This window comes from Emys orbicularis, chromosome 3, assembly GCF_028017835.1.
Source record: "Emys orbicularis isolate rEmyOrb1 chromosome 3, rEmyOrb1.hap1, whole genome shotgun sequence".
Lineage (NCBI taxonomy): Eukaryota > Metazoa > Chordata > Testudines > Emydidae > Emys > Emys orbicularis.
The window spans coordinates 213,582,856-213,605,488 of NC_088685.1; the positions used below are offsets into that span (position 1 = coordinate 213,582,856).

Sequence of the window (22,633 nt, forward strand, 5' to 3'; positions counted from 1 at the left end):
CTGGGCCTGCTGGGCCTGGGCCTGGAGGCAGCCGCTGGGTTCCGGTTTTACGTTTCTGTCCGAAACCAGGAGGTCTAGAGCTCAGCTTAAAAAACGCTGGAGGCTGAGATTTGCACAGCTCCAGCAACGGAGGCTTCAAGGAAAACCCCGAATAATGAGAGTGGGAGAGACACTAAAATTGCAAGTGTTGGCAACTCTGCTCATGCTGTACAGAGAGGTCAGCCCACCCCTGTGTCTACTTGATATTCCCGTTTAGCCCTGCATGACCCCGCAGCCCCACCCCCTAGAAGTGTGAGCTACAGTCTTGGTTGTCAGGAATATGACCTTGCATTTGGCTGTTTTTAATGCCTATTCTTGCAGTGAGCTCCCTTACCCTGTGAGCCAGAGCGCGCTGTAGGCCAGCCCTGGCCTTATTAGTCTTTACCACCCCCCGAATCTTTACACCGGCAGCTGGGTGCATCTGCAGGCCTGGGCGGGCAGCACGTGTTGTATTCTTCTGCCGCTCTCAGCCCCCAGTGCTGGTGTGGTGCAGGTAGGGCTCCCCAGAGCAGTGGAGCCTGGCGTTGCCCCCGTGGAGATGAATGGAACATTTTGCCTCTCTCCGAGCGATTGTCTCAGGCTCTCTGCAGACTCAGGCAGACATTGCGGCATCGGTTACATGTGGCTCATGGTTTTCGAGCGTTGCTTCCCAGCCATGAAGGCTAAAAGGGTTTTAAAATGAGAGCTGGGGGTCGGCAGGGGTCACGTGACATCCGGAACTGGGGCCTTAATCTGACCCTGCCACTACATTCACATAGTTTGTGCTGAGAGTGCAGGCGGAGGAAGCCATAAACCCCACCTGCCCAAATCAGCTAGTTATACGCTAGTATATCAGTAACGTGCCGGCCCATCTCTGGCTGCAAAGCAGCAGCATCTGTCTGTAGTACACAAGAGTCACCCCCCTGCAGTGTTAAAGCCACTGTGCAGCCCCACCCCCACCACCTGGCAGTGTGACGACAAAGCACAAGGCGGTTCGGTGCAGGGGCACCCACACAAAAGGCATTCAGTGACACCCATCTCTTTAGTATGGAGCTGCGGCTGGCGACAGCAGGAAAAGCTGTATTGCCCCCCCCTCGGCTGCACCGGGACTGCTGCATGCTGGGACCGGTAGTCTCCATGGGGCACAGTTTGCTATCCCAGATGGAGATGGCTGCAATCTGCCCCCCTAGCCCTTGGGCCCCTGGCAAGCTGTCAGTGCAGCCCGGGCTTGGTCACACAAACCCACCTGCCGCCACAGACAGACTGGCCTGGGGGCGTCACCGAGCACCGGTGCCCGGCTCCCTGCAGCAGCTGGTAAAGTCCAGCCGGGTGCTCTTCCCTCTGTGGTGTGCTTCCCCGCCCGCCTGCTGAGAGATACCTGCAGCTCCTCTCCGCCTGGCCTGCTCGCCTTGCTCAGCGAGTGGTGCTCCCTGGCTAGCTGGCCAGGAGGTGGGTTGTAACCACGGTCAGTGCAAGTACAGCAGGCGAGGCGGGGGGGGCTTCCTGGAACAACACACTGGAGGGGGAGGGGGGGCAGCTCCCTACAGTTCCAGAGCCCTCTCCTCCCAGTGGGCGCAGCACCCACGCCGGTCCTCTCTCCACCGACTTCGACTGCTGCTCTCTAAAGCTCACGCGTCAGCGCGCTGGAGTGGAGACTGGTATTGCTAAGTGAGCAGGAGAAAAGGGCGGGGGGGGGGGGTCAGGCACTAGGCAGGCTGCCTGAGGCTCTGCTTGGTGGTTTGCAATAGCAAGCGTGCGCTGCGGCCGAGCCCGCAGTGGGGCAGAGGTTTCCGGACGGCGTGGGCGTGGGAGGGAGGGAAGCGCTGAAGTGCAGCGAGCTGTGAGCCGCTCATGGCTCCGGCGTGTACGGCAGCTCAGTGTACACTAGACGCAGGAGTTAGCCAGCCTGACGGGTTGGCGGCAGAAGATCATTATCTGGCCGTGGCCTTGCCTTCCGCGAACACTTGCCTTCCTTTGGTTGCTGGGCTCGGAGTCTGGGTTTTCCCTCTTTGTCCTTTCCTGGCCAGGCCTGGGGAGGCCGGGGGATCGCCCAGCAGCCCCCGCGCCAGGACTCGGGGTTGAGGGCGGGGAGACGGTTGAACTCGCTGCAGGGCAGCCCCTGGCCTGTGCTGCCGAGAGGGCGAAGGACTCTCCCGTCTGGACAGTGACTGGCTTTTGGGGGAAGCACTGAGGTTGCGTGGGGGCAGGCTGGGGCTCCAGGGGGGAGCACAGCTCCACGGGGGAGGAGGAGGAGCCGGACTCGGGGAGGAAGGGAGCCGGCTCTGGAGCTGTTTCAGTGGGGAGTCACTGGGCGCAGTCCCAGCTGTCCTCTGAAGCCTGCAGGGAGAGAGAGGAGAGGGGAGGGGAGATGAGGGGGGTAAACCCAAGGCTCTGGGCTATTTGCTAGGCAATCCCCTGGTGCTCTCACTGGCACGCCAGCCAGTGCCAGCGCACAGGGAGGCCAGCAGCACATGGCCGTGTCTCTGCGGCCCAGAGCAGGGGCCCAATCCGCATGCTGGCGTTTCTTTCTTGAACCGCCTCAGACCTAACGCCGAGCCGCCCCCCGGGGCCGGGCTGGCTGCAGTGCTGCAGGGCTCCCGGCTCGGCCTCGGGAGGGGCCAGGCTGGGGTTAACAGCCACGGATGGGATCAGGAAACCCCTGTACCATCGCTGAGCCCTGCAGGAAACCAGACAGCGTCTCATGGCCAGGCCCAGGGGAGATGGACCATGGGGTAGGTGGGTGGGAGAAACGGGCTGATGGTGGGACAGGCAGGCAGCAAAGCCAATCCTTGCCTGTGTGATGACAAGAGCCATCTGCGTCCATGCCGCTGCTCTCTCCCCAGCCTTTCCCAGGTCGCTTCTCCTAAGGCTGCCAGCTCTCTGGGCAGAGACCCGGCCTCCCTCAGGCGGCAGCCAGCACCACCGGGCCCATTGGCGCTTTGGGCACCAGCCCAGTGCTGATCACAGAAGAGGGCACCGACCCATCGCCCTTGTCTGGTCTCTACCCCCGGCCGCGCCCAGCACAGGGTCCGGGGCTCCGGGCCAGCTCCAGGCCCCCTGCCCAGGGTCCAGGGCAGGCTCCAGGCCCCCTGCCCAGGGTCCGGGGCTCCAACCAGGCTCCAGGCCCCCTGCCCAGGGTCCGGGGCTCCGGGCCAAGCTCCAGGCCCCCTGCCCAGGGTCCGGGGCTCCGGGCCAGGCTCCAGGCCCCCTGCCCAGGGAGCGCTCTGGTGACCGTAGCACCAAGGGGAGTGCTGGGCCCTCGCAGATGTGGCCCTCTAGTCACTACAGACATGGAGTTGCCAACTTTCTAATCCCACAAAACCGAACGCTTCTGCCCTGCCCCGAGGCCCCACCCCTCCTCCGAGGCCCCACCCTCGCTTGCTCCATCCCCCCTCCCTCCGTTGCTCGCTCTCCCCCACCCTCACTCGCTTTCATTGGGCTGGGGCAGAGGGGTTGGGATGCGGGGGGGGGGCGTGAGGGCTCCGGCTGGGGGTGCAGGCTCTGGGGTGGGGGTGGGGATGAGAGGTTTGGGGTGTGGGAGAGGGCTCCAGGCTGGGGCAGGCGTGTGTGAGGGGGTATGGGCACTGGGCTGGGGGTGCGGGCTCTGGGTGGGGCCAGAACTCAGGGGTTCAGGATGCGGGAGAGGGCTCCAGGCTGGGGTAGGGGGTTGGGGTGCAGGGGGGGAGGACTCCGGCTGGGGGGGCGCAGGCTCTGAGGTGGGGCTGGGGATGTGGGGTTTGGGGTGAAGGAAGGGGCTCTGGGCTGGGGCAGGGAGTTGGAGTGTGTGTGGGGGGGTGAGGGCTCCAGCTGGGGGTGTGGGGGTGTGGGGATGAGGGGTTTGGGGTGCAGCAGGAGGCTGGGGAGAGGGTTGGGGTTTTGGGGGCATGCAGGCTCAGGGAGGGAGTTTGGGTGTGGGAGGGGACTCTGGGCTGGGGCAGGGGGTTGGGGTGCAGGAGAGGGTTTGGGGTGTGGGGTCCTGGTGGCTCTTACCACAGCTCCTGGGAAGCGGCCGCCAGGTCCCTGCAGCCCCCAGGTGCATGGACAGCCAGGGAGGCTCCGCACGCTGCCCTCACGCCCGCAGGTGCCGCCCCCGCAGCTCCCATTGGTTGCGGTTCCATGCGTCTAGGGGCTGCAGGAACCTGGCGGCCACTTCCAGGAGCTGTGTGGCGCTAGGGCAGGCAGGGAGCCTGCCTTAGCCCCGGGCCCCTGCTGCGCCGCCGACTGGGTTTTTAACGGCCCGGTCAGCTGTGCTGATCGGAGCCGCCCGGGTCCCTTTTTGACCGGGCGTTCTGGTCAAAAACCGGACACCTGGCGACTCTCCATAGGCAGCCACCCCGCACCACTCGGCTCCAGGGCCAGGCCCAGGTTGCTGGGAGCTGAGAGCTAAACACAGCTGGGTTTGCCCTGAACAGAAACGGCCCATGTGAAAGGAGACAAGTGGAGACGGGAACCCCACAGCCAGGCCGAGCAAACCGGGGGCTGGTAGGGGGCACCCATGGCCAGGCTGAGCGAAGGAGGTTTGGTGGAAGGACACCCCACGGCCAGGCCAAGAGAACGTGGAGTTGGTTACCCCCACGGCCAGGCTGAGAGAACGGGGGATCGGGGGAACCCCACAGCCAGGCTGAGGGAATGAGGGGGTTGTATGGGGGGGTACCCCACAGCCAGGCCAAGGGAATGAGGGGGTTGTGTGGGGGGGTGCCCCATAGCCAGGCCAAGGGAATGGGTGGTTGTGGGGGGGACCCCACAGCCAGGCTGAGGGAATGAGGGGGTTGTGTGGGGGGGTGCCCCATAGCCAGGCCAAGGGAATGGGTGGTTGTGGGGGGTGCCCCATAGCCAGGCCAAGGGAATGGGTGGTTGTGGGGGGGACCCCACAGCCAGGCTGAGGAGACAGGGGATGGGAGACCTGCACGGTGAGGAGCGAGGGCCATGCCGGTGACTGACCTGGCGGTGAGAGCTGCATCGAGCGGCGAGCTGCCTGATGCTGCTGGGCTCCCAAACTTCACTGCTGCCGGCAACGTCCTCACAGGCACGATGGGCCGAGGGATTCTGCTCTTTGTGCTTAAAGTTTTCCCCTCTCTTCCCGGGTGGGATGCCTTCCCCTCCCCCGTCCTCCTTGGGATGGAGTCGTCTGAGTCATGGGTGTCCTCCTCCGAGCCGGTGGCCGAGAGGGTCTCCGAGGCACGTCTCCGCTCATCGCTGGAGGAGGCTGAGGAGGAGGCGCCAGAGGCCAATCTGAGGATGCGGCTTTGCCTTCTCTCCATCACTAGGCGAACCAAGTCAGGCTGCTTGGCCCTCTTGTGAAGCCTCTCTTTGGCCGAGAGCGAGGCCGATAGGTCTGAGCCGGTGTCCTCCTCGGAGAACAAGATAGGAATCCGGCTTCTGTATCTGGCACTCAGAGGCTTCCTCGGGCCCTGCTTCGCCGTTCCCAGGAGAGCCTCGGCTTGCGTAAGGCGCTCGGTCGCCAGAATGGTCTTTTCTAAGCTAGGCTCTCCTGAAACCAGCCGGCCAGTTTCTTCCAAATCCAGTGCCAGCGCGGCTTTGCCTTTAAGCTCCAGCCTCTCCTCCGGGGACTGGGCCACGCCATTGGGAAGCGTCGGCGGCTCCCCTGCCATCTCCGAGGAGGTTTCGATGTGATTGACCGAGAGCGCGCAGCTTTCCATTTCTCCCCCTTCTAAACCAGAATTCGCACTCCCATTTTCTACCAACCCCAGGTTCTCCTCCAGCGCCTCCTCAAGGATGATCTCCTCCAGTTGGCCCGGAGGGCCGTACACCTCGTGCCTCACCAGCTGGCTGCCGGAAGACATGACGTTCAGATGGGTCTTCTCAGCAATGTGAACAAACGTGCGCTCGACTTTGGTAAAGGGGGAGGACGTCGTGGAAACTGCTGCTGGAGGCTTTGGTTCGGACTTCAGGATGGAGGACAGGGTCCCGGGCTCCGACACATCCAGCTGGCTGCCCAGGGGCTGGGGCCTCTCGCTCTGAGGCGTTAAAGCAGCAAGTGTCCCCAGATCGACATCTGGCGCCAAGTCGGTGGTGAGTGGAGACTTCTTCATGTCACCTGGTGAAAACAACACCAGTGTTTTGGAGCCTTCCTCCAGTTCTAAATCGCCATCGGCCATGGAAGCGCGGCCCTTGGACTCTTTCTGATCATCGGCCAGCAGAGTGGATGGCGCCCCTTCCTGACTGCGCTCCGTGCTTTTCTGACTCACGTCGCTGCTGGAGCTACTGTGCATGTCAATCTCTTCTCCCAGATAACCAGCTTCTTCCTCCTCCTCGTCCTCCTCCTCCTCTTCCTCCTCACACTCCCCGTTCAGTTCCAGACGGGGCTCCGGCGGTTTGCAAGGAGCGGTCAAGACAATGTTTGAGAAGTCGACCTTTTTTATCCGCTGGAGGATCCTAGGCTTTTCCCTAGAGTCTGACACATCCCTTTTAAAGTCTTGATAAGGCAAATTTAAAGGCACCGCCTTGGGCAGACCATTCATTTCAAAAGGGTTCAGTGTAAACACCTGGAACAAGATAGACGTAAAAAAGAAAACACTTAGTATCCAGAAGAGCAGGGGCATCAATGTCACAACACCAACCACGGCGGGAAGGGTCATGTGACATATCTGTCTTCATGCCCATGAACCAGCCTCCCCTAGCACAGGGCACTGGCGAGAGGCAAAGCAACCCTCCAAAACCATTTCCTTGTCATCGGGCAGTCTCCTGTACGCCTGCTCGTCAGTGTCACCTCGGGCATCCAACTCGTTCTACAGACGGGCTCCTTCCAGGCTGAATGACAGCCCAGTGTACAGTTAGGACCGCACCCCCTCTTCATTCCATAGAGGATACCCCCTCGCCCCTGACCCCTCGTTCCAACGTGCGGTTTGCACAAAGAGCAAAGGGAGAATATGGCCTCTCTGGAGTAAACTTTGTTATTATCTGTGTTCAGCACCTTACTGTCACACTCAGCACCGCTCAGTTAGAGCCCCGCTGCCGTGGCCTTTTGCTTTTCCATCCCCACCCTCCCCTCCCCCTTCCCTGGCTGTCTTATCTGTGTCCCCGTCCCATCAGTGACTCCTAGTTCCCCCCACCATAGGCTCCCCCTCCTCCCTTCCCCAGTCCCTCACTAAAATGATCAGCAATTAGTGAAGGCTTCGTTAGGTTTTACTATTAACACTCCCGGAGGGCTTTGCTGTTTAAGCTTTGATGTTTTTTTGACACCCCCCGGTTTAAATCATTGGAAAGATCCTGCAATCCCCAGTTGCACTCAGCAAGCTAGAGTCCAGGATCTCTTCTGGCTGTATTACGGGGGACCAGTGTCAAGATAGCTGTTGACTTGAACAATCCAATCTCAAATTCTTTGCCGAGCTGCGCTGGGAATTGGCAAACAGGCAGCAGCTCTGCACAGAATAACGTGCCTTGAATGTCAACACCCTTCACTCTTTTGTGCACCTGAGGCATCGGAAGCAGACTCCGAGTTGGTTCCAGACCGCAGGGCAGCACGGCCATGTGGAGCTCCTTGGTTGCAGGGACAGTGTGGTGAGACGTCCTTTTAGCACACCCACGTCCTTACCTGTGTTCCTCACACTCCCTGGACTTGGTAAAAGAAAGACATCCCAAAGGAATTGTGGTCTGAGGCTGTTCGGCCCCCAGCTCTGAGCAGCCGGGTTAGCCTAGGCCGGGGCCGCGCACCCACACTGCAAAGCTCCCCCTGCCCACGTTACACCGTGTCCGCCCTGGGGTCGTGCTCCCCCCGGGTGTGGTGCTAGGACTTTCGCCATGGCTCTTCGGGCTGCAGACAACTGAGCTCCTCTGCAGTTCTCGCCCAGTGAATTGTTGGACAGCTCCTCTGTCTGCAGGGGCACACGGGGGATGGTGGGAAGGCACTGGAGGATTACTGGCACTACAGTGAGTTAGCCTGCGTCCTCACTGCAAAGCCAGGTGGGTTCCAGCCTGCGAGAAAGCAGCACTCAAGCTCTAACCCACCCCCGCAGCCAGCCTGGGCTCATAGGCGCGGGAACTAGGAGTGCAGGGGGCGCTGCAGCACTGCCAGGTTTGACGCGGGGCTCCACTGCCCCCCCATGCCCGGGGTCCTTGCTGCTGGCCCCATGCGTGCCCGCAGTTGTGCCTCGGCTCCATTACGCCGGTCCGGATCCCTCCCCCTCCCGGAGACATGGCCCTGCTCCCGGCCCTAGCGCTGGGCGGGGGCGGACAGGGGAAGGGGACTGGCTTTCAGCATCCCCACTATTCAAAGTGTTCTAGCACCCCTGCCTGGGCTGAACGCACCATGGACTCAGCTGCGAGGGGAGTCAGGAACAGCTTGCGTTAACTCGGCCGTGAAGGCAAGCCCTGACCACAGTGCAGGACCAAGACCTGGCTTCTAAACCTGCATGCCCTGGGTGGGTCATTTCTCCTCACTCTCCCCAGCTAGAAAGCAGGGCTAATGATATTGACCCACCTTTGCAAAGCCCTTTGAGATCTAGGGAGGCAGACTGCTATATGCGGGAGGTGCCGATGGCAGCTCCTTGGTTAAGAGTACGTCTACACTACCATGACTATACCAGTGTAGCTATGCTGGCATAGCCCTGTAGGATAGACACAGCCTACAGCCTCTCCCCAAGTGACTGTAGCTACGATGAGGGAAACATTCTTCCATCCCCACAGCTGTGTCTACACTGGGGGGGTTGTTGCCGGAGACAGGGTTTTTCACACTCCTGATCAAGTGCAGACCAGGCCAGAGATTGCACCATAGATTCCTTTCAACGGGACCACTGCAATTTTTCAGCTCTGTTTCAATGGGACCATTGCAATCTTTGAGTTCTATTGTTTTGAGAAAAACTACTTGGAACGAGAAATCTGAGCTTGTTTGAATTTTCAGAGACGCTTCTGATTCCAACAGTAGCTGTTGAGTTACAGTGGTTCCAAAAATCCCTTCTTCCCGATTTTCCGCCTGGGGAGTCTCACCTTCCATCAGAACCTTATGGGCAAAAGGCAGACTCCTCAGAGCCCACGCACAGCACAGCAGCCCGGAGGGACCTGACCCAGGGAGCCCAGGTCTCCTCGGCAAAGAAGGGTGATGGAACTGAAAGGGTCTGGATTTTCTACAGTACGTTGGGGGGAAGAAGGGGGCTCAGGATTGGGACTGGGAGGGGAGGCTTTGCACCTTCTCGCTGCCGAAGGAGGATGGATCAGCCCCAGACGTAGATTAGAGCAGCCCGAAGGCTGCCCTGGCTTGCGCCCCCTGCCGCCAGAGTCCCTCTGGGCAGTACAGCAATAAAGAATTGCCAGGGTGCAGATCTGTCTCTGTTATGCCTCCTCCTGCCTCTGCTCAGCTCCAGAAAGCTCCCCATGCCAGGCGATTCTGGGCGGGGGAGATGCTCCATGCCAGAAGCCTGGCCGAGTCTCCCTGGGGCTGCAGGCCATACCCTCCTTTCAATCTCTGTGATTGCAACCGTTGGAAACCACGGGGAATTCAATGTCGAAGAAACACTTTGTGAGGGACAGATCAGGCTGCTAAGGGACTCAAAGCCAGACAAACCTAGGAAATACAGTGTAAAGCCATAGATCTGTGTAACCCCATACCCCCCCACTGCCCAGACACACACTGTGCACAACGAAGTCACCACAAGTGACACAGCCCCTGCTGCAGGCAATCTCACAATGGTCCAAAAACTTCCAGCCTTCGAGCAATCCCGGCGAGGCAAAATCAGAGGGATCGACTCCCACATTGCACTGCAAGCCCGGAGACCACGCATTCCAGCCCCAGCTCTGTCCCTGATGGCTTATCACAGCCTCCACCTTGGGGATAATTTAGCATTCGCCCCTTTCCCAGGTAGCGGAGCTTACAAGAGATCTCTCTATACAGAGCTGGGACAGAACCTGGTCTCTAATAGAACAGCCAAATCTCATACACATTGACACACAGTCTTTCAGATAAACAGGCCAAGTTAGGAGCTTGTTTAACCCATGCCAACACAATGGAGCTTTGTAACAACCCTCCGAAATAGAAAGAAATTAATGGAGATATCCCATCTCCTAGAACTGGAAGGGACCTTGAAAGGTCATCGAGTCCAGCCCCCTGCCTTCACTAGCAGGACCAAGTACTGATTTTGCCCCAGATCCCCAAGTGGCCCCCTCAAGGATTGAACTCATAACCCTGGGTTTAGCAAGCCAATGCTCAAACCACTGAGCTATCCCTCCCCCCAGGTTCTGAACCCACAGCCTGCAGCTTTATAGGACAGACCGCAGTCACTTCAGCTATAGGCTAGGAGCCGCTAGCCGGAGGAAAAGAACGCTCTTCTTCTCTGGGTAGACCATGCCTTACAGGGGAGATACAACACACAGTGTCCAGCTGACCTGCCAAGCGTCACACTGCCAGCGTGGAACACATGCTTGGTGCAGGTTAGTCACACGTTCCTGCACCGCTGGTAAAATAGTCATTATGTGTGAGAGATACCGTCCCTGCCACACACGAGGGGAAGGTACCCTGAGCGGTAAACCAAGAGCCGTGGGATGCGCTGTCCGAGTAGAGACCTTGGATCTACGCCCAGCTCTACCTGCGGTGACTTGGTGCGAATTCTCACATGTCATCTTGGTGAGCGATCGTTACCTCGCCAAGGCAGCAGCCACACCTTGGCTCACAATACAGGTGAGGAGGTATTTGCAGCCATCAGGGGAGGAGTGGGATTAGAACTCAGCCCTGGGCTGGTAGGTAAGCGCACCTTCCCCATAGTATTGGGAGCAGATTCTCTCTGACTTGTCTTCTCCAAACTCTTCACGTCATGGCAAGACTGCCTGAGCTTATCAGCTGAAAGTCGACAACCCTGATCCCTTCAGGCCTGCTGAGAATTGATCGCAAATCTGAATGAAACACTGGCTGCCTCCGACATCTCAGCGAGCTCCTGGAGTGGGGAGATGCTCACAACCCTAGCTCACTAGTTAAACATGAATCTGGAGCCCCAGGCAGAGCTGACAGGTGAACCAAAGCAGGCCTGCCCTTGGCAGAACAGTAACACACTAGGGATTATCTAACCAAATCAGCACATTCCTGACCTGTGAGGATGGAACAAGAACACCCCAAATAACTACGTAAACAAACTCCCAAGAGCTGGTACAGGGACGCACTGACCCCTCGGAAGAGAAGCAGGGGATGGCAGGATAACGGATGAGAATGTTTGGTTCGAACTCGCAGGTACAAGGTACAGGCTGATAACGAAAAGCATATGGAATGTAATATGTAACTTGTTTGTATCGATATATAAAAGGAGAGTGGAAGGAGGGATATCTTTGTATTGATCTAGGGGACAGAACTGGTACCTTCTCACAGGCATACGTGTTAGTGTATCTGTAGCTCCTATGGGGCACCGGCACCGTGCTTTGTCAACAATGAACCTGGCCGAGCACCTTTGCCATCAAACCGAGCCTGTGGTCTTTCTTGATGAGTAACTCGAGGTCTGCTGAATCAGCAGTCTGCATTCTCTGCTTGTGCAGCTAACACCGGAGCTCCGAGAACCGCTGCATTAGCAGCACTGACAACGCTGCAGCACCAGCAACATGAACAACTGTCAGCACTGCATCCCTGGAAACCAGAGGTCTTATCATTTGCGCCTCCTGGGAAAACAGAGTGAACTCAGCTGGGTGACAGTCCAGCCCAGCTTACCTGGGGTTCACAGAGAAGCTCTTGAAAAGGAGTAAGCCCTGTCTGTCTAACAACTGAGCTCTTCCACTTGTTGCGAACGGTCAGCATGACACATCGCAGAAGGATCTTCCAACAGATTTAAAGGAGAAGGGGTGAAAGAAAACACCATCACCAGGGTTGTGCCTTTGATTCTTTAATAAGGTTTTGGTAGTATACAAGCTTTTTCCGATTGTCTGGATTAACATACATGGATTTAAAAAAGGCACAGAATCCATTGCCCAGCTTCTGTTTTGTTTTTTAGATGAAGTTGCTCATTTGTTGTGGTTTCAAGTGTAGGATCTTACAGTACTCGGCAGCATTTACAGCGTGTTCTACATACAGGTATTCAGTGCATGCTTTTATACAGGAGTTAGAATTCAGATTCTCTCTCAGGATCTCTATATACACAATAATACAGTGCTTTTCTTCTGAAAAAAAGCTTTAAATTGTTTCTTGCATGCTTGGTCTGCCCAGGAGAATAGTGCAAGCATATAATACAGTGTTATTGCAGTACAAAAAGGCTGAGGGGTTTACCTTAGGCTCTAAAGGGATTAGACACAGGAAGAATAAAAAGGCTCAGGGAAAAACAAGCTTTGGACCCCTTCAGACAACTTGGTCCTTCCAAACCAATCCCTCATTACCTTTTAAGCTACAGCAGGCAGTTCCCCCACTGCAATGGGCTTCCTCTGAATACAGCGACAGGCAAGACTTGCTGTCAGACAAACGTGAGTCTGTCGAATGTGCTTCCGCGAAGACACTAGCCTGGAGGGTTGCATAAAGGGGACTTTCTCAAGAACCAGACCCCCAAACTGAACTTTCCACAGCAAACCAGGCAGCTCATCCACACTCAGCACAACTGTGTCCAGGCAAACCGCATGTCATAAGTACATCGGCACCATCGAATTCTGTCTGCTTGAAACAGAAACGACAACTACAGACCCCCCTCCCCCCCCCCCGCACCTTAGCTGTCTGATTTGGACTCGATCTGGCTTAGCAGCGACAGAAGCGCAGCAATGAGCCATTGGCTGTGGGAGATAATGCAAAGGAAGGATATGCTGGTCCCTGAGTTTTTTCATGGGAGCTGGAAGGTCCAAGAACAGAAAGCAAGTTCCCAACGCGACTCAGAGCACTGCATTGGGAACGGGAAGAGGCCTTAGTCCTGAGGAATGCAGAGAGCAAATAGACAGCAAGAGTTTTAGTCCAGTCTTCCCTGTAACAGCTTTCAACTGTCGGGGCCTCAGCATATCCTGGAAGTGACATTATGCTCTGCCAGCAGCGACTGAACTCACTGGGGACAGGGAAACTCGGCAGAATTTACTACAGCGAGGGGGAGAGCCAAAATCTGAGTGCCTGAAGCAGCTTTCCTTCCAAGCCAGCTGCCCCAGGAGGTAACACGGAGCAGGTGCCCTCACTGAATACAATCCCGTAGGACTGCGATGCTAGTCTGCAGACGCCTGTTACTCCAAGATTCGGCAGCACCGGTCTCATGGAGATGATCTCCTTTCCCAGTGTCTGACCACTGGAAGCTACACTGTCCTCCTATTGATCTTTAGAGGTGCATATGCCACACCCATCGCTATGCTAGCTGTGTGCCCGGCTTTTCACTGTGTGCGCTTTTCGTGTTTGCCTCACACCCCTTTGCAAGACGTGCTAGACCTGTGAAGACGTGCCAATGCCCCTGCCACCAAACTCCCTACTTCTCCTGCGATTACCATCCTCGGGAGAGTCTGCCTCCAGCTCTCTGCTTGAGGAGCTGCACCGATGGGGAAGGACTGTTTTCACTATCCACAAGAGACCTAGGAAACGGCGAGCAAAGTGGAAGGAAAATGATGCCGAACGTGTTCTAGTCTCCAATTGCGAAAGCAACGTGATAGCAGCAAGAAAGAGGAAGAAGAAAAAAGCCTGCAAAGCCAATCCCTTCCCCAAGCAGTAACAGCCCATGTAAATTAGCAGTGCTGGACAGGAGCCTGACGTGGTTTTCTCAGGAAGGACTAAGCTGAAGGGGCAGGCATCCCATGAGCACCCCCTTTATTCACCTGGGAGCGTGGAACAGCGTTTGCAATGAGCGTGTTTCATGTTGGCCTATCACCTGCCTGCGCTTGTGATGAAGCTGATGATGAGGAAGTTCTGGGAGTTCTTGTAAGGAAGATACAAGCCGGGTTCGTTGGGTGACAGGAGCCAACATGAAACGCCTTTTGCATCCTGAAAAAATAAAACCTCCCAACACAGAGCGAGTTTCTCTCTGGATGTTAAGATACATGCAAGTGAATGTAGCATGGAGGTTAGTTTCACCCCCACCTTACGTGGTTTAGCAGCTTGTTAAAAAAATGTACATTCATTGTAAGATCACTTCCCACAATGGTTTTTGTGGTACAAAGAAGGAATTTCAATACATCAAGTGAGAGTTAGAAACATTTCCTATACATGAATCTTTGTGCTGTCGTGTGGAACTGCCAATGCAGATCTCTACGTTACAGTGACCCAGACAAAGAGCACATGGTACGAGAATGCAGCAAGGGAAGGAACTGGCACACCGATCAGCCTTTACTCTTTGTATATAATAACTGAACAGTGCACAAAAAACATTCTCATGGACTCAACCCCAAGCGGTCACAAGTGACAGCAGGGCCCTCCCCATCACAGCATTCTGTCACTGGAAAACAGCTGCAGGTGAATGGAAACAGAAACATGCTATGAGACACTGGGACGGACTAGGCGCCAGGCCCTTTGCTCTAATCTGCATACACACGTAGGGCCAGATAATCCACTCAAACCAGACACGACAAGGGTATGGCCCTTTGTTCCACTGAGGTTCTCCTTTGCAATAGCCCTTGGGGTACTTGTATTGATGGACACAGGCCCACTGGCCTTGCCAGAACAGAAAGCCCGTGCTATGCCTCTGTGATAAACCTGGCCCATCACACTCCTGGCAGGGCTCACAGGCACGTGCAGAACTGCCACACAATCAGCAATGGAAGCTCCAGCAAAAAAAACCCACTGTCACCATGGGGGCAAGGGTGAGAAAGGGGGGGCATATTTGGCTTATATTGGCCAGCCTCTCCAGTGACCCGGACGTACCCGCCTATCCGTGTGCGGCTGGAGGGCAGCCAAGCTAGGAAGAAAGGCACCCCATGTTTTCAAGTTGAGAAGTATTTGGGGTTGTTTGTTTACTAGAAACAGAAAGAGGCGTTTAGGGATTTTCAGGGCTTCAGACCTTGTCCGGGAGAAAACACAATCCCGCTTTTATCAGCAAGCCTCTCAAGGCACGTCTGCACTGCAAAAAACCCACTCCCGCTGCAGCGAGTCTCAGAGCCCAGGGCAGCTGATTGGGGCTCATGGGGCTCATGTTACAGGGCTAAACATAGCAGAGTAGACATTCCTGCCTGGGCCCCGAGCCTGGGCTCCAGCCCGAGCGGGAACATCTACACGGCCATTTTCAGGCCCACTGCACGAACCCGGGTCAGCTGACTCAGGCGCTGAGACTGGCAGCTGCAGGTTTTTCTTGCAGTGTAGACATACCCTGGCAGGCAGCTCTGTCTCTTCCCCCTGAGCAATGCTAGAGTTTGGCCAGCAATTATCTCCCTAGACTCATTGACCACCAAAGAGATTTCCACCTTGAATGCACTAGGATAAGAGGGCTCTCAGCTATGCAGTGTAAGCTACGCAGAAAGTGATTCAGCTCAAGGTAAAGATCTGATTGGGGCAGGTCAAGGCTCTCCACTACACCTCATATTATCTAGCAGAAAAAGCATTACAGGTTAACGATCCAGTCTTAACACAGTACTGCTCATGTGGCCGGGGAGTGCAGAGATTCCATCTATCCCACTGAAGAGATGCCAATTTCACTGGACCGAATGACTTTACGTGACGGATCTCCTCCCCAGGCCATGTTCATGAGCAATAGAAACCCGACCCTATCCTTGCTAAAGTACTCTTGTGCCACCACGGAGCACTTAAATGCAGAACACACATGTCAAAGTGAACTAAGTGCTAATAACACGCGGAGGAAGCATGTCAGAAAATGACGATGCAGCGGGGGAATGACCTGGCATTGATTTCAGTGCTAGTGTCAAAGACGCTGGTGGGTAGCCTATTTATTAGCTGTTTAACATCCCAAAGAATCTAAAATATAAACGATTTCTTCTTTCACTCATTCCTTGCCCCAGGATCATGGCTCTGGATTCAGGGTAGTGCATTTCTGTATGAGACACACACCAGCGACCAGTGAAACCCCAGGATGCTTTTTGGGATAGTCCAGGTATTAGCCCCAGTGTCCCAGCCTAGTTTCTTCCAGCTCGGGTAATTACACTCTGCCTCCTGAACTTCTCCCTGCAGTGTCAAATTCTTTCTTAGGTCAGGCAAATTCTTTCTGGGATGTAGGCATTTAAATGGGAGGAGAAGTGATTCCTATTACATATCTATACACTTTGGAAAGTGCTTTGGGATTTGGGATGGGGTGTGCTTCCGAAAGGTAAAACACTCTAACATTATTGAATAAACTCTGAAATGGGCTTTTTAAAGCTCAGACAAATGAAAGACTTCCAATTTCTCTCTGGAGCTCTGAGAACTACCTGTCAATCAGACCGCAAGAGCTCTCCAGTTCCCCGTCTCTAAGTGGCTTTGCTCGGCTACAAACTGTCTGAAAAGTGCAGTGCCCCGGTCCCTGCACCCCGATTCCCTTAGGAAACCCATGCAATGGAGAAAAGGCTGAAGTGCCGAGGGTCACTTCTTGCCTCTAGTCTAACTAGAAAGCCTCCGCTCTCAGAGCAGGCGACTGCCACGGCCATGTCCTGCCAGACTGCTCTGTGCCACCAACGACAATGGATAGGTCAAATCCTCAAGGCCACCAGCACCCGGCAGCGCAGGGGGACGGAGTCGGGCACTGCCCCCAGGGAACCCTTTGGATGAAGTGGTGTGGTTAGTTTGAAGCACAGAGCAAACACCGCCTGGAGCTTTAGTTTTGTTTCCCAGAGGGGAGCTGTCACAACCGAGCGCCCTTTGAAATGAGGAGGATTATTAACAGGCCTTCGAATCAGCTCAGTGGCAGGAACCCCATCACCCTGCAGCTGCAGCGTCACTGCAATGCGTGGGCGGTGTCAGCAAAGCAGGGAAGGGGCTCGGAGGAGCTGTGCATCCTCCCCCCCCCCTCACCCCCCCGAGTGTGAAGAGACATTCCTCCCCAGCGAGGTGCCAGCTGCGAAAATGCCCTTTAAACAGCTTCTCCACTTCAGCGAGGGAAGGGAGCGAGTTTACAAAGCATAAAGCCAATCTCCTAGACCCCCACCCCTGAACGCAGTCTCTGAGGTATGCAGGGGAATGTGGGGGGCAGGAGACAGGCTGGGGGGGTGTAGGGGAATGTGGGGGTAGGGGGCAGGCTGTGGGGGACAGGGGCAGGCTGAGAGGATGCAGGGGGATGTGGGGATAGCAGATAAGAACTGTGCAGGGTCAGGTGAATCTGTGGGGTGAGGCCAGGAAGCCAGGGAGCACCAAGGAGGGAATGTCTGGGGAGGAGACTGAGCGGGCTAGGGAGGGAGACAGGCCAGTGGTAAGAGAGAGGGATGGAGAGCGAGGGAGCCCTGCCCTGCAGCCAGCGTGGAGGCCGCATTTTTGCATGTGCATCTCAGATTGAATTTTGACCCTGAATTACTCCCACCCACCCTGGACAGCAAGTTCACAAACCAGAAGGCAAATAACCCTCCAGTCTATGCCTGGATCCACAGCGATAGCCAGAGGGATCTGTCTGATCTTTGGACTAGTGTCAGCTTGGCAGAAAATGCCTCGCCCATCCCTCCGGTCACGGGCAAGGCAATGCATTGGTGGCGCCTAAGCTAGGCTTGCAGCATGGCTAGGGTAGGCAGATGCCTCTGGCCGGTGCCCCCCCGCCAGGAGAGACAGCTTTAAGGGGATGCTGGGAGGAAGGCTGCAGCTGCGTCTGGAACGCACCATATCCAGGGGGCCCGGCCCTCCCCTGCCCCACGCAGGAAAACTGGCAAGGTCTGCCCCTTTCAGAACACCCCTGGCAGCAGCCTCGGGCATCACCATGTCGTTTGGTCCTACTCCGCGGGCAGGGAAGGGTGACAGAGTGAGAGACGCTCGTTGTATGTGTGGGGGGGTGCCATTCACCTCACTACCACAACGGACTCCTCTCCTGCACCCTATCAGCCGTGCAGCTAAAAGGGACTTGGGCAAGGGATGAAAGCAGCAGAGACCCTGGTTTATACACCACTCAGCCTGGGCAGAAGACGACTACAAACGTGGGGGGAAGCACCCCAAATGGGTGAAGGGCTGATATTCTTTTCCTTGCCAAGCCTCTTTGGCTGCTGGCTTTTGTTTACCTGCTTCTGACGCAGGCCACCAAAGATTAACGTCCCCAGCAGCAGAGCGCCACAGAGCCCATGTTGGTCTAACGGCCTGGGAGAGCGCTTCCCGTGACAGCGCTCAGAGCTTGCCCTTGCGCTCTATAAGGTCTTTGCAGGAGACTAATGCACCAGCTCAAACGAGGACCAATGACTCACCAAGGATGGTGTGATCCAGACAATGGAGGAGGGAGATTGGAGGCCTTTGCCTAGAGCTTCCTAAATTAGCTTCACTCAAGCATTGATAGCAACGTTTTCACAGAGGGGGGTTAAAAGTCAAGGTCTCATCAGCTCTTTGCTATGGGACGAAGGGATGGAAGACTACGGGTGTTGGGCATAGAAAAGAAGGAACTGAGGGGGCCCAGGCCGCACATGGAAACCAGGATATAGGATAGGAGGGTTTTTGCAGATAACATACAATTTGATCTGCACTGGATCCTACCCCACTGTGGCCTCACAACGTTAGTGGGGCTTATTTTGAATAAGAGCGGTAAATACCGACAGGGAACACGTGCTGTGCAGAATGGGGCACAGGCCAACAAGAACAGAACGCTGCTCATTCAGGAAACAAGCACCCCCAGCTCCCGGTCCTAAACATTGCTAACGCACACAGATAGAAAGCACCAGAGTCTGACTTCACAAAGAGTGAGTTTGCTTGCACTGGTGTGGAGGCTGCAGCCAGCGAGTTAATTCTGAGAGGTATCAGGCACCTGGGAAAATCTGACTAGGACAACAAACTCCTTACACGCACCCTGGCTGCCAATCACGTTTTGCTGAGGTTTGAAGTTTAATTTTTGACAATTGCTTGTTTAAACGTTTGCATCTGTGATTCTCAAACTTCACTGCACCGCGACCCCCTTCTGACAACAACAATTACTACCCGACCCCAGGAGGGAGGACCGAAGCCTGAGCCTGCCTGAGCCCCACCACCCCAGGCAGGGGGGCCAAAGCCGAAGTGAAGTGGAGAAGCTGTTTAAAGGGCATTTTAAAGGCAGGGGGGCCTGTAATCTGAGTCCCTTGGGCTTCAGCTTTGGCCCCGGGTGGTGGGACTCGGACTTGAACCCCGGGCCCCAGCAAGTCTCAGTCAGCCTTGGTGACCCCATTCAAACGGGTCCCGACCCACTTTGGGGTCCCGACCCTCAGTCTGAGAACCGCTGCAACACACTAATCTGGGAGCCGTTATGGAACTGCACGCTCACATGGCGGGTAGGAATATTCTTTAGATTCCGGTAACTATAAAACGAAAAAGGAGCTACTTGAAAATTCTTGGCAGCCGCCATCTCTCTACAATCCTCTCGCCCTACAATTGGGGACCCCACGGTGCTACTCAAGGTGCTTTGTTGAGTATGTGAATAAATAATAACCTGACAAAACAAACCCCATGCCCCTGTAACAGCAAGAGCCCCCCAGTTAGCACCGGCCTAGTCAGACCCTACGTTCTTAGGACAAGAAGGGACCATTCTGACCCCCTATCTGACCTCCTGTATAGCACAGGCCAGAGACCCTCCCCCACTCCGGCAGCCAGCCAATAGCTTGTCATGGAGCTACAGCCCGTCTTTTACAAAGACAACCAATCCACAGTGCTGGCGATTGGGTGGGGTGGGCAAAGGGCCACTCCCCTCCTCACGGCTTTTTAAACAGGGGGGCTATGCTCACCCCTTTCTGAGAACCTGAACTCAGAAGGGGGTGAATGGGGGGCAGCCCCCCGTAACCCCTGACCAAGTGTGGGGGGCATAACGGCAGAGCCTTTCCCCGGCTGGCATGACGGAGGGGTGGCTGGACCCAATCTGAGAGGGTGACGCTGGGACCTGACGGACGGGGTGCGACACCACTCAGATAGGGCTCGTTTCGGTTGCTTCCCCCCACTTTCGTAGTCCTTTCGGGGGCCCCAGTCCAATCCCAGTGTAAATGCTGGTGCTTTCCCTGCATCCCCTGGTAAGCCGCTCCATGGTTATCTACAGCTGAACAATTAAAAACGTTAACAACGTGCATCTTCTTTCCAGTGTAAACTTTGCTGACTTCAATGTCCAGCCATTGCATCTCATTCTGCCCATCTGCTGGATTAAGGAGCCCTCCAGGCTCTCTCCAGGAAGGTACTCAGAGACTGTGATCTGTCACCTCTTAACCTTGTCTCTGATGAGCTAAATCGATTGAGCGCCTTCCATCTCATACAAGGCAGGTTTCCCAGACCTCAAATAATGCTTGTAACTCTTTTCTGAACCTCTTCCACTTTTCCAACACCCTTGGACACCAGAACTGGACACAGTATCCAGTAATCGTCTCCCTGGTACCGTATGCAAAGGTAACACCGCCTCCCTGCTCCGGCTCAGCATCCTCCTCACATTGCTCTTTCTGCCCCAGCTTCCCGCTGGGAGCTCACAGTCACTTGGCTAACTGCCACGACTCCCAAATCCTTGTCGAGTCCCTGCTTTCCCGGATCCACATCCCCATCCTATTGGTGTGACCTACCCGCTTTGCACCTTGATGCCTGGCCTTGCTTTTGGCTGTATTAAAGGGCATGTTTGTTTGACTTCACCCAATCGCTCGGTACGACAGCCCTGTCCTTCTCATTATTTACCATCCCACCAATCTGTGTCACCTGTCAAGTTTACCCGCAAAGATTTTATATTTTTGTCCAGCTCACTGGTAAAATACTGAATAGCATCGGCCAAGATCAGATCCTGGGGGTCCCAACGAGAAACACCCCCATTTGTTGATGATTCCCATTTACAAATACATTTGAGAGCTGCATTAGCCAGTTTTCAACCTAATTCATTTTTTAATCAGACTCTCTTGCAGTATTAAGTCAAATGCCTTACAGGAGTCTAAGTATATCACATCAGTGCAGCTGCTGAACCCCACCCCAGCTCCGTGCCGCTTACCCCTCCTCCCCTCCCCGAGCTCCCAGCGCCGCGGCCAGGGGCTGCCCCCCCCTTCCTGAGCTCTGCATGCCACTGCCAGGACTGGAGCTGACCCCTAACCCACCAAGCTCCATTTTACCTGCGGCTGGCGCTGACCCCCCGCAAGCCCTGCGGCTTGACACCTCACATCGCCACCCGCCACATGTTCCTCCACGCCCTGCTGGGGGGTCGCACCGGACTTTTTTGGTAAACTGGGCATTTGATCGTTTGCTCTTGCCAAGTGATAATGGGATAAATGCCAGTTTTTGTCAAAAAAGTCAGGATGGCCGGGACAGAGCTTAAAAAGGGAACTGTCCTGGCCAAAAGGGGACGTATGGTCCCCCTATCTCCAGGCAAGTGGGTCCTGAGGGAGCCCGGCTGGGGTGGGGGCAGACCCTGGCCTGGCTAATCGCGCCACTCCTGAGAGGCCGGAGCGATTCCTCGCCCTGGCACCGGACCGGCCCTGGCCGCGCTGGCAGACACAGTCACCTCCCAGCAGGGCCAGTGAGTGTGGCCAAGGGGCAGGGTGTGAGGGAGTGGGTCTCAGGAGGTATGTGGGGGGCTGCTGGCCAGTGGGGGAGGTTTGTGTGTTTTGGGTGCTAGGCAGTGGGGGGGGTCTGTTGGAGGTGTGGGGGAGGTCTGTGGGGGGGTCTGAGTGGGGTGCTGTGTAGTTGTGGTGGTGGGCTTTGGGGAAGTGCATTGGGCAGTAGCGGTGCGGCTGTGTGGGGGGGTGCTGGGCAGGGGGGCTGCTGGGCAGGCCACTGTGCATTTGTGGTGGAGGGTCTGGGGGGGCGGCTGCTGGGCATAGCAGTTCTGGGGGACGCTGGGCATAGGGAGTCGGGGGCTGTGTGGCACGGCATGGGCCCACCCCCGAGGGGAAGGGGCACGTTGGCATTACAGGGTTGGACGGGCCAGTGTGCGTCTGGCAGCTGCCGGTTTGTATACAGTGCCCTTGCACTGGGCTGGGTGGAGCGGGGCTGGCCCCGCCATGCTCTGTCCCAATGCCCCTGGCCAGCCCCTTGCTCTGGGGACTGACCTCCCCACGCCATTCTCCTTTGCCCCCATGGGGGTCCACAAATATGCTTGGCACCGGGCCCACAAAAGGTTAATCCAGCCCTGATAATTAAAGGCTTGTAATTATGCTAGCCCTCTCGTTTATTAACTGGCAGAACATTGGATTCTTCCAATCCTCTGGAACTACTCTAATTTTCCAAGACTTTTAAAAATTAACATCAGTCATCTGGACAGCTCTTTGGCCAACTCCTTTAAAACTCTTGGGTGGGAGTTCTCCAGTGTGGCTGATTTTCACATGCATAGCTTTAGTAAATGCTGTATGTTCAAGAACATGCTGTCCAGTAAAAGCAAATGTTATGAAAATACAAATTTAAAAAAATCAGAGTTGATCAATCCTTCAGAAATCATCTCCCGGAACATTATTCTCGAGGGGAGCGAAAGCTTGTTCTTCCCTGGTTTCTACACCTAGCAACATAGGAGGTGCCAAATTGAATTAGAACATTGGTCCCTCTACTCTGGTTTCCCCACTCTGGCAGGGACCAATGCCTTGCTGATGATAGGACTAAACCCCAAACTGCAGCGGAAGTTTTTGAACTACCACAAAAAGGCTGCACACATCACAAATCCAAAGAGATGAACGGAGGACTCCTGTGAGGACATGCATAGACCACAACTGAGAAGGAAGC

At 55.8% G+C, this 22,633-nt stretch overlaps 1 protein-coding gene across 1 annotated transcript in view; it reads right to left on the reverse strand.

The window, feature by feature from the left end:
* Positions 1-1,949: 1,949 nt before the first annotated feature.
* TTBK1 (tau tubulin kinase 1) overlaps positions 1,950-22,633 on the reverse strand; it is a 120,731-nt gene continuing 100,047 nt past the window's right edge. The window contains 2 exon segments of the mRNA XM_065401734.1: positions 1,950-2,355; positions 4,960-6,524. Of these exon segments, the coding sequence (XP_065257806.1) occupies positions 1,950-2,355; positions 4,960-6,524 (1,971 nt within the window).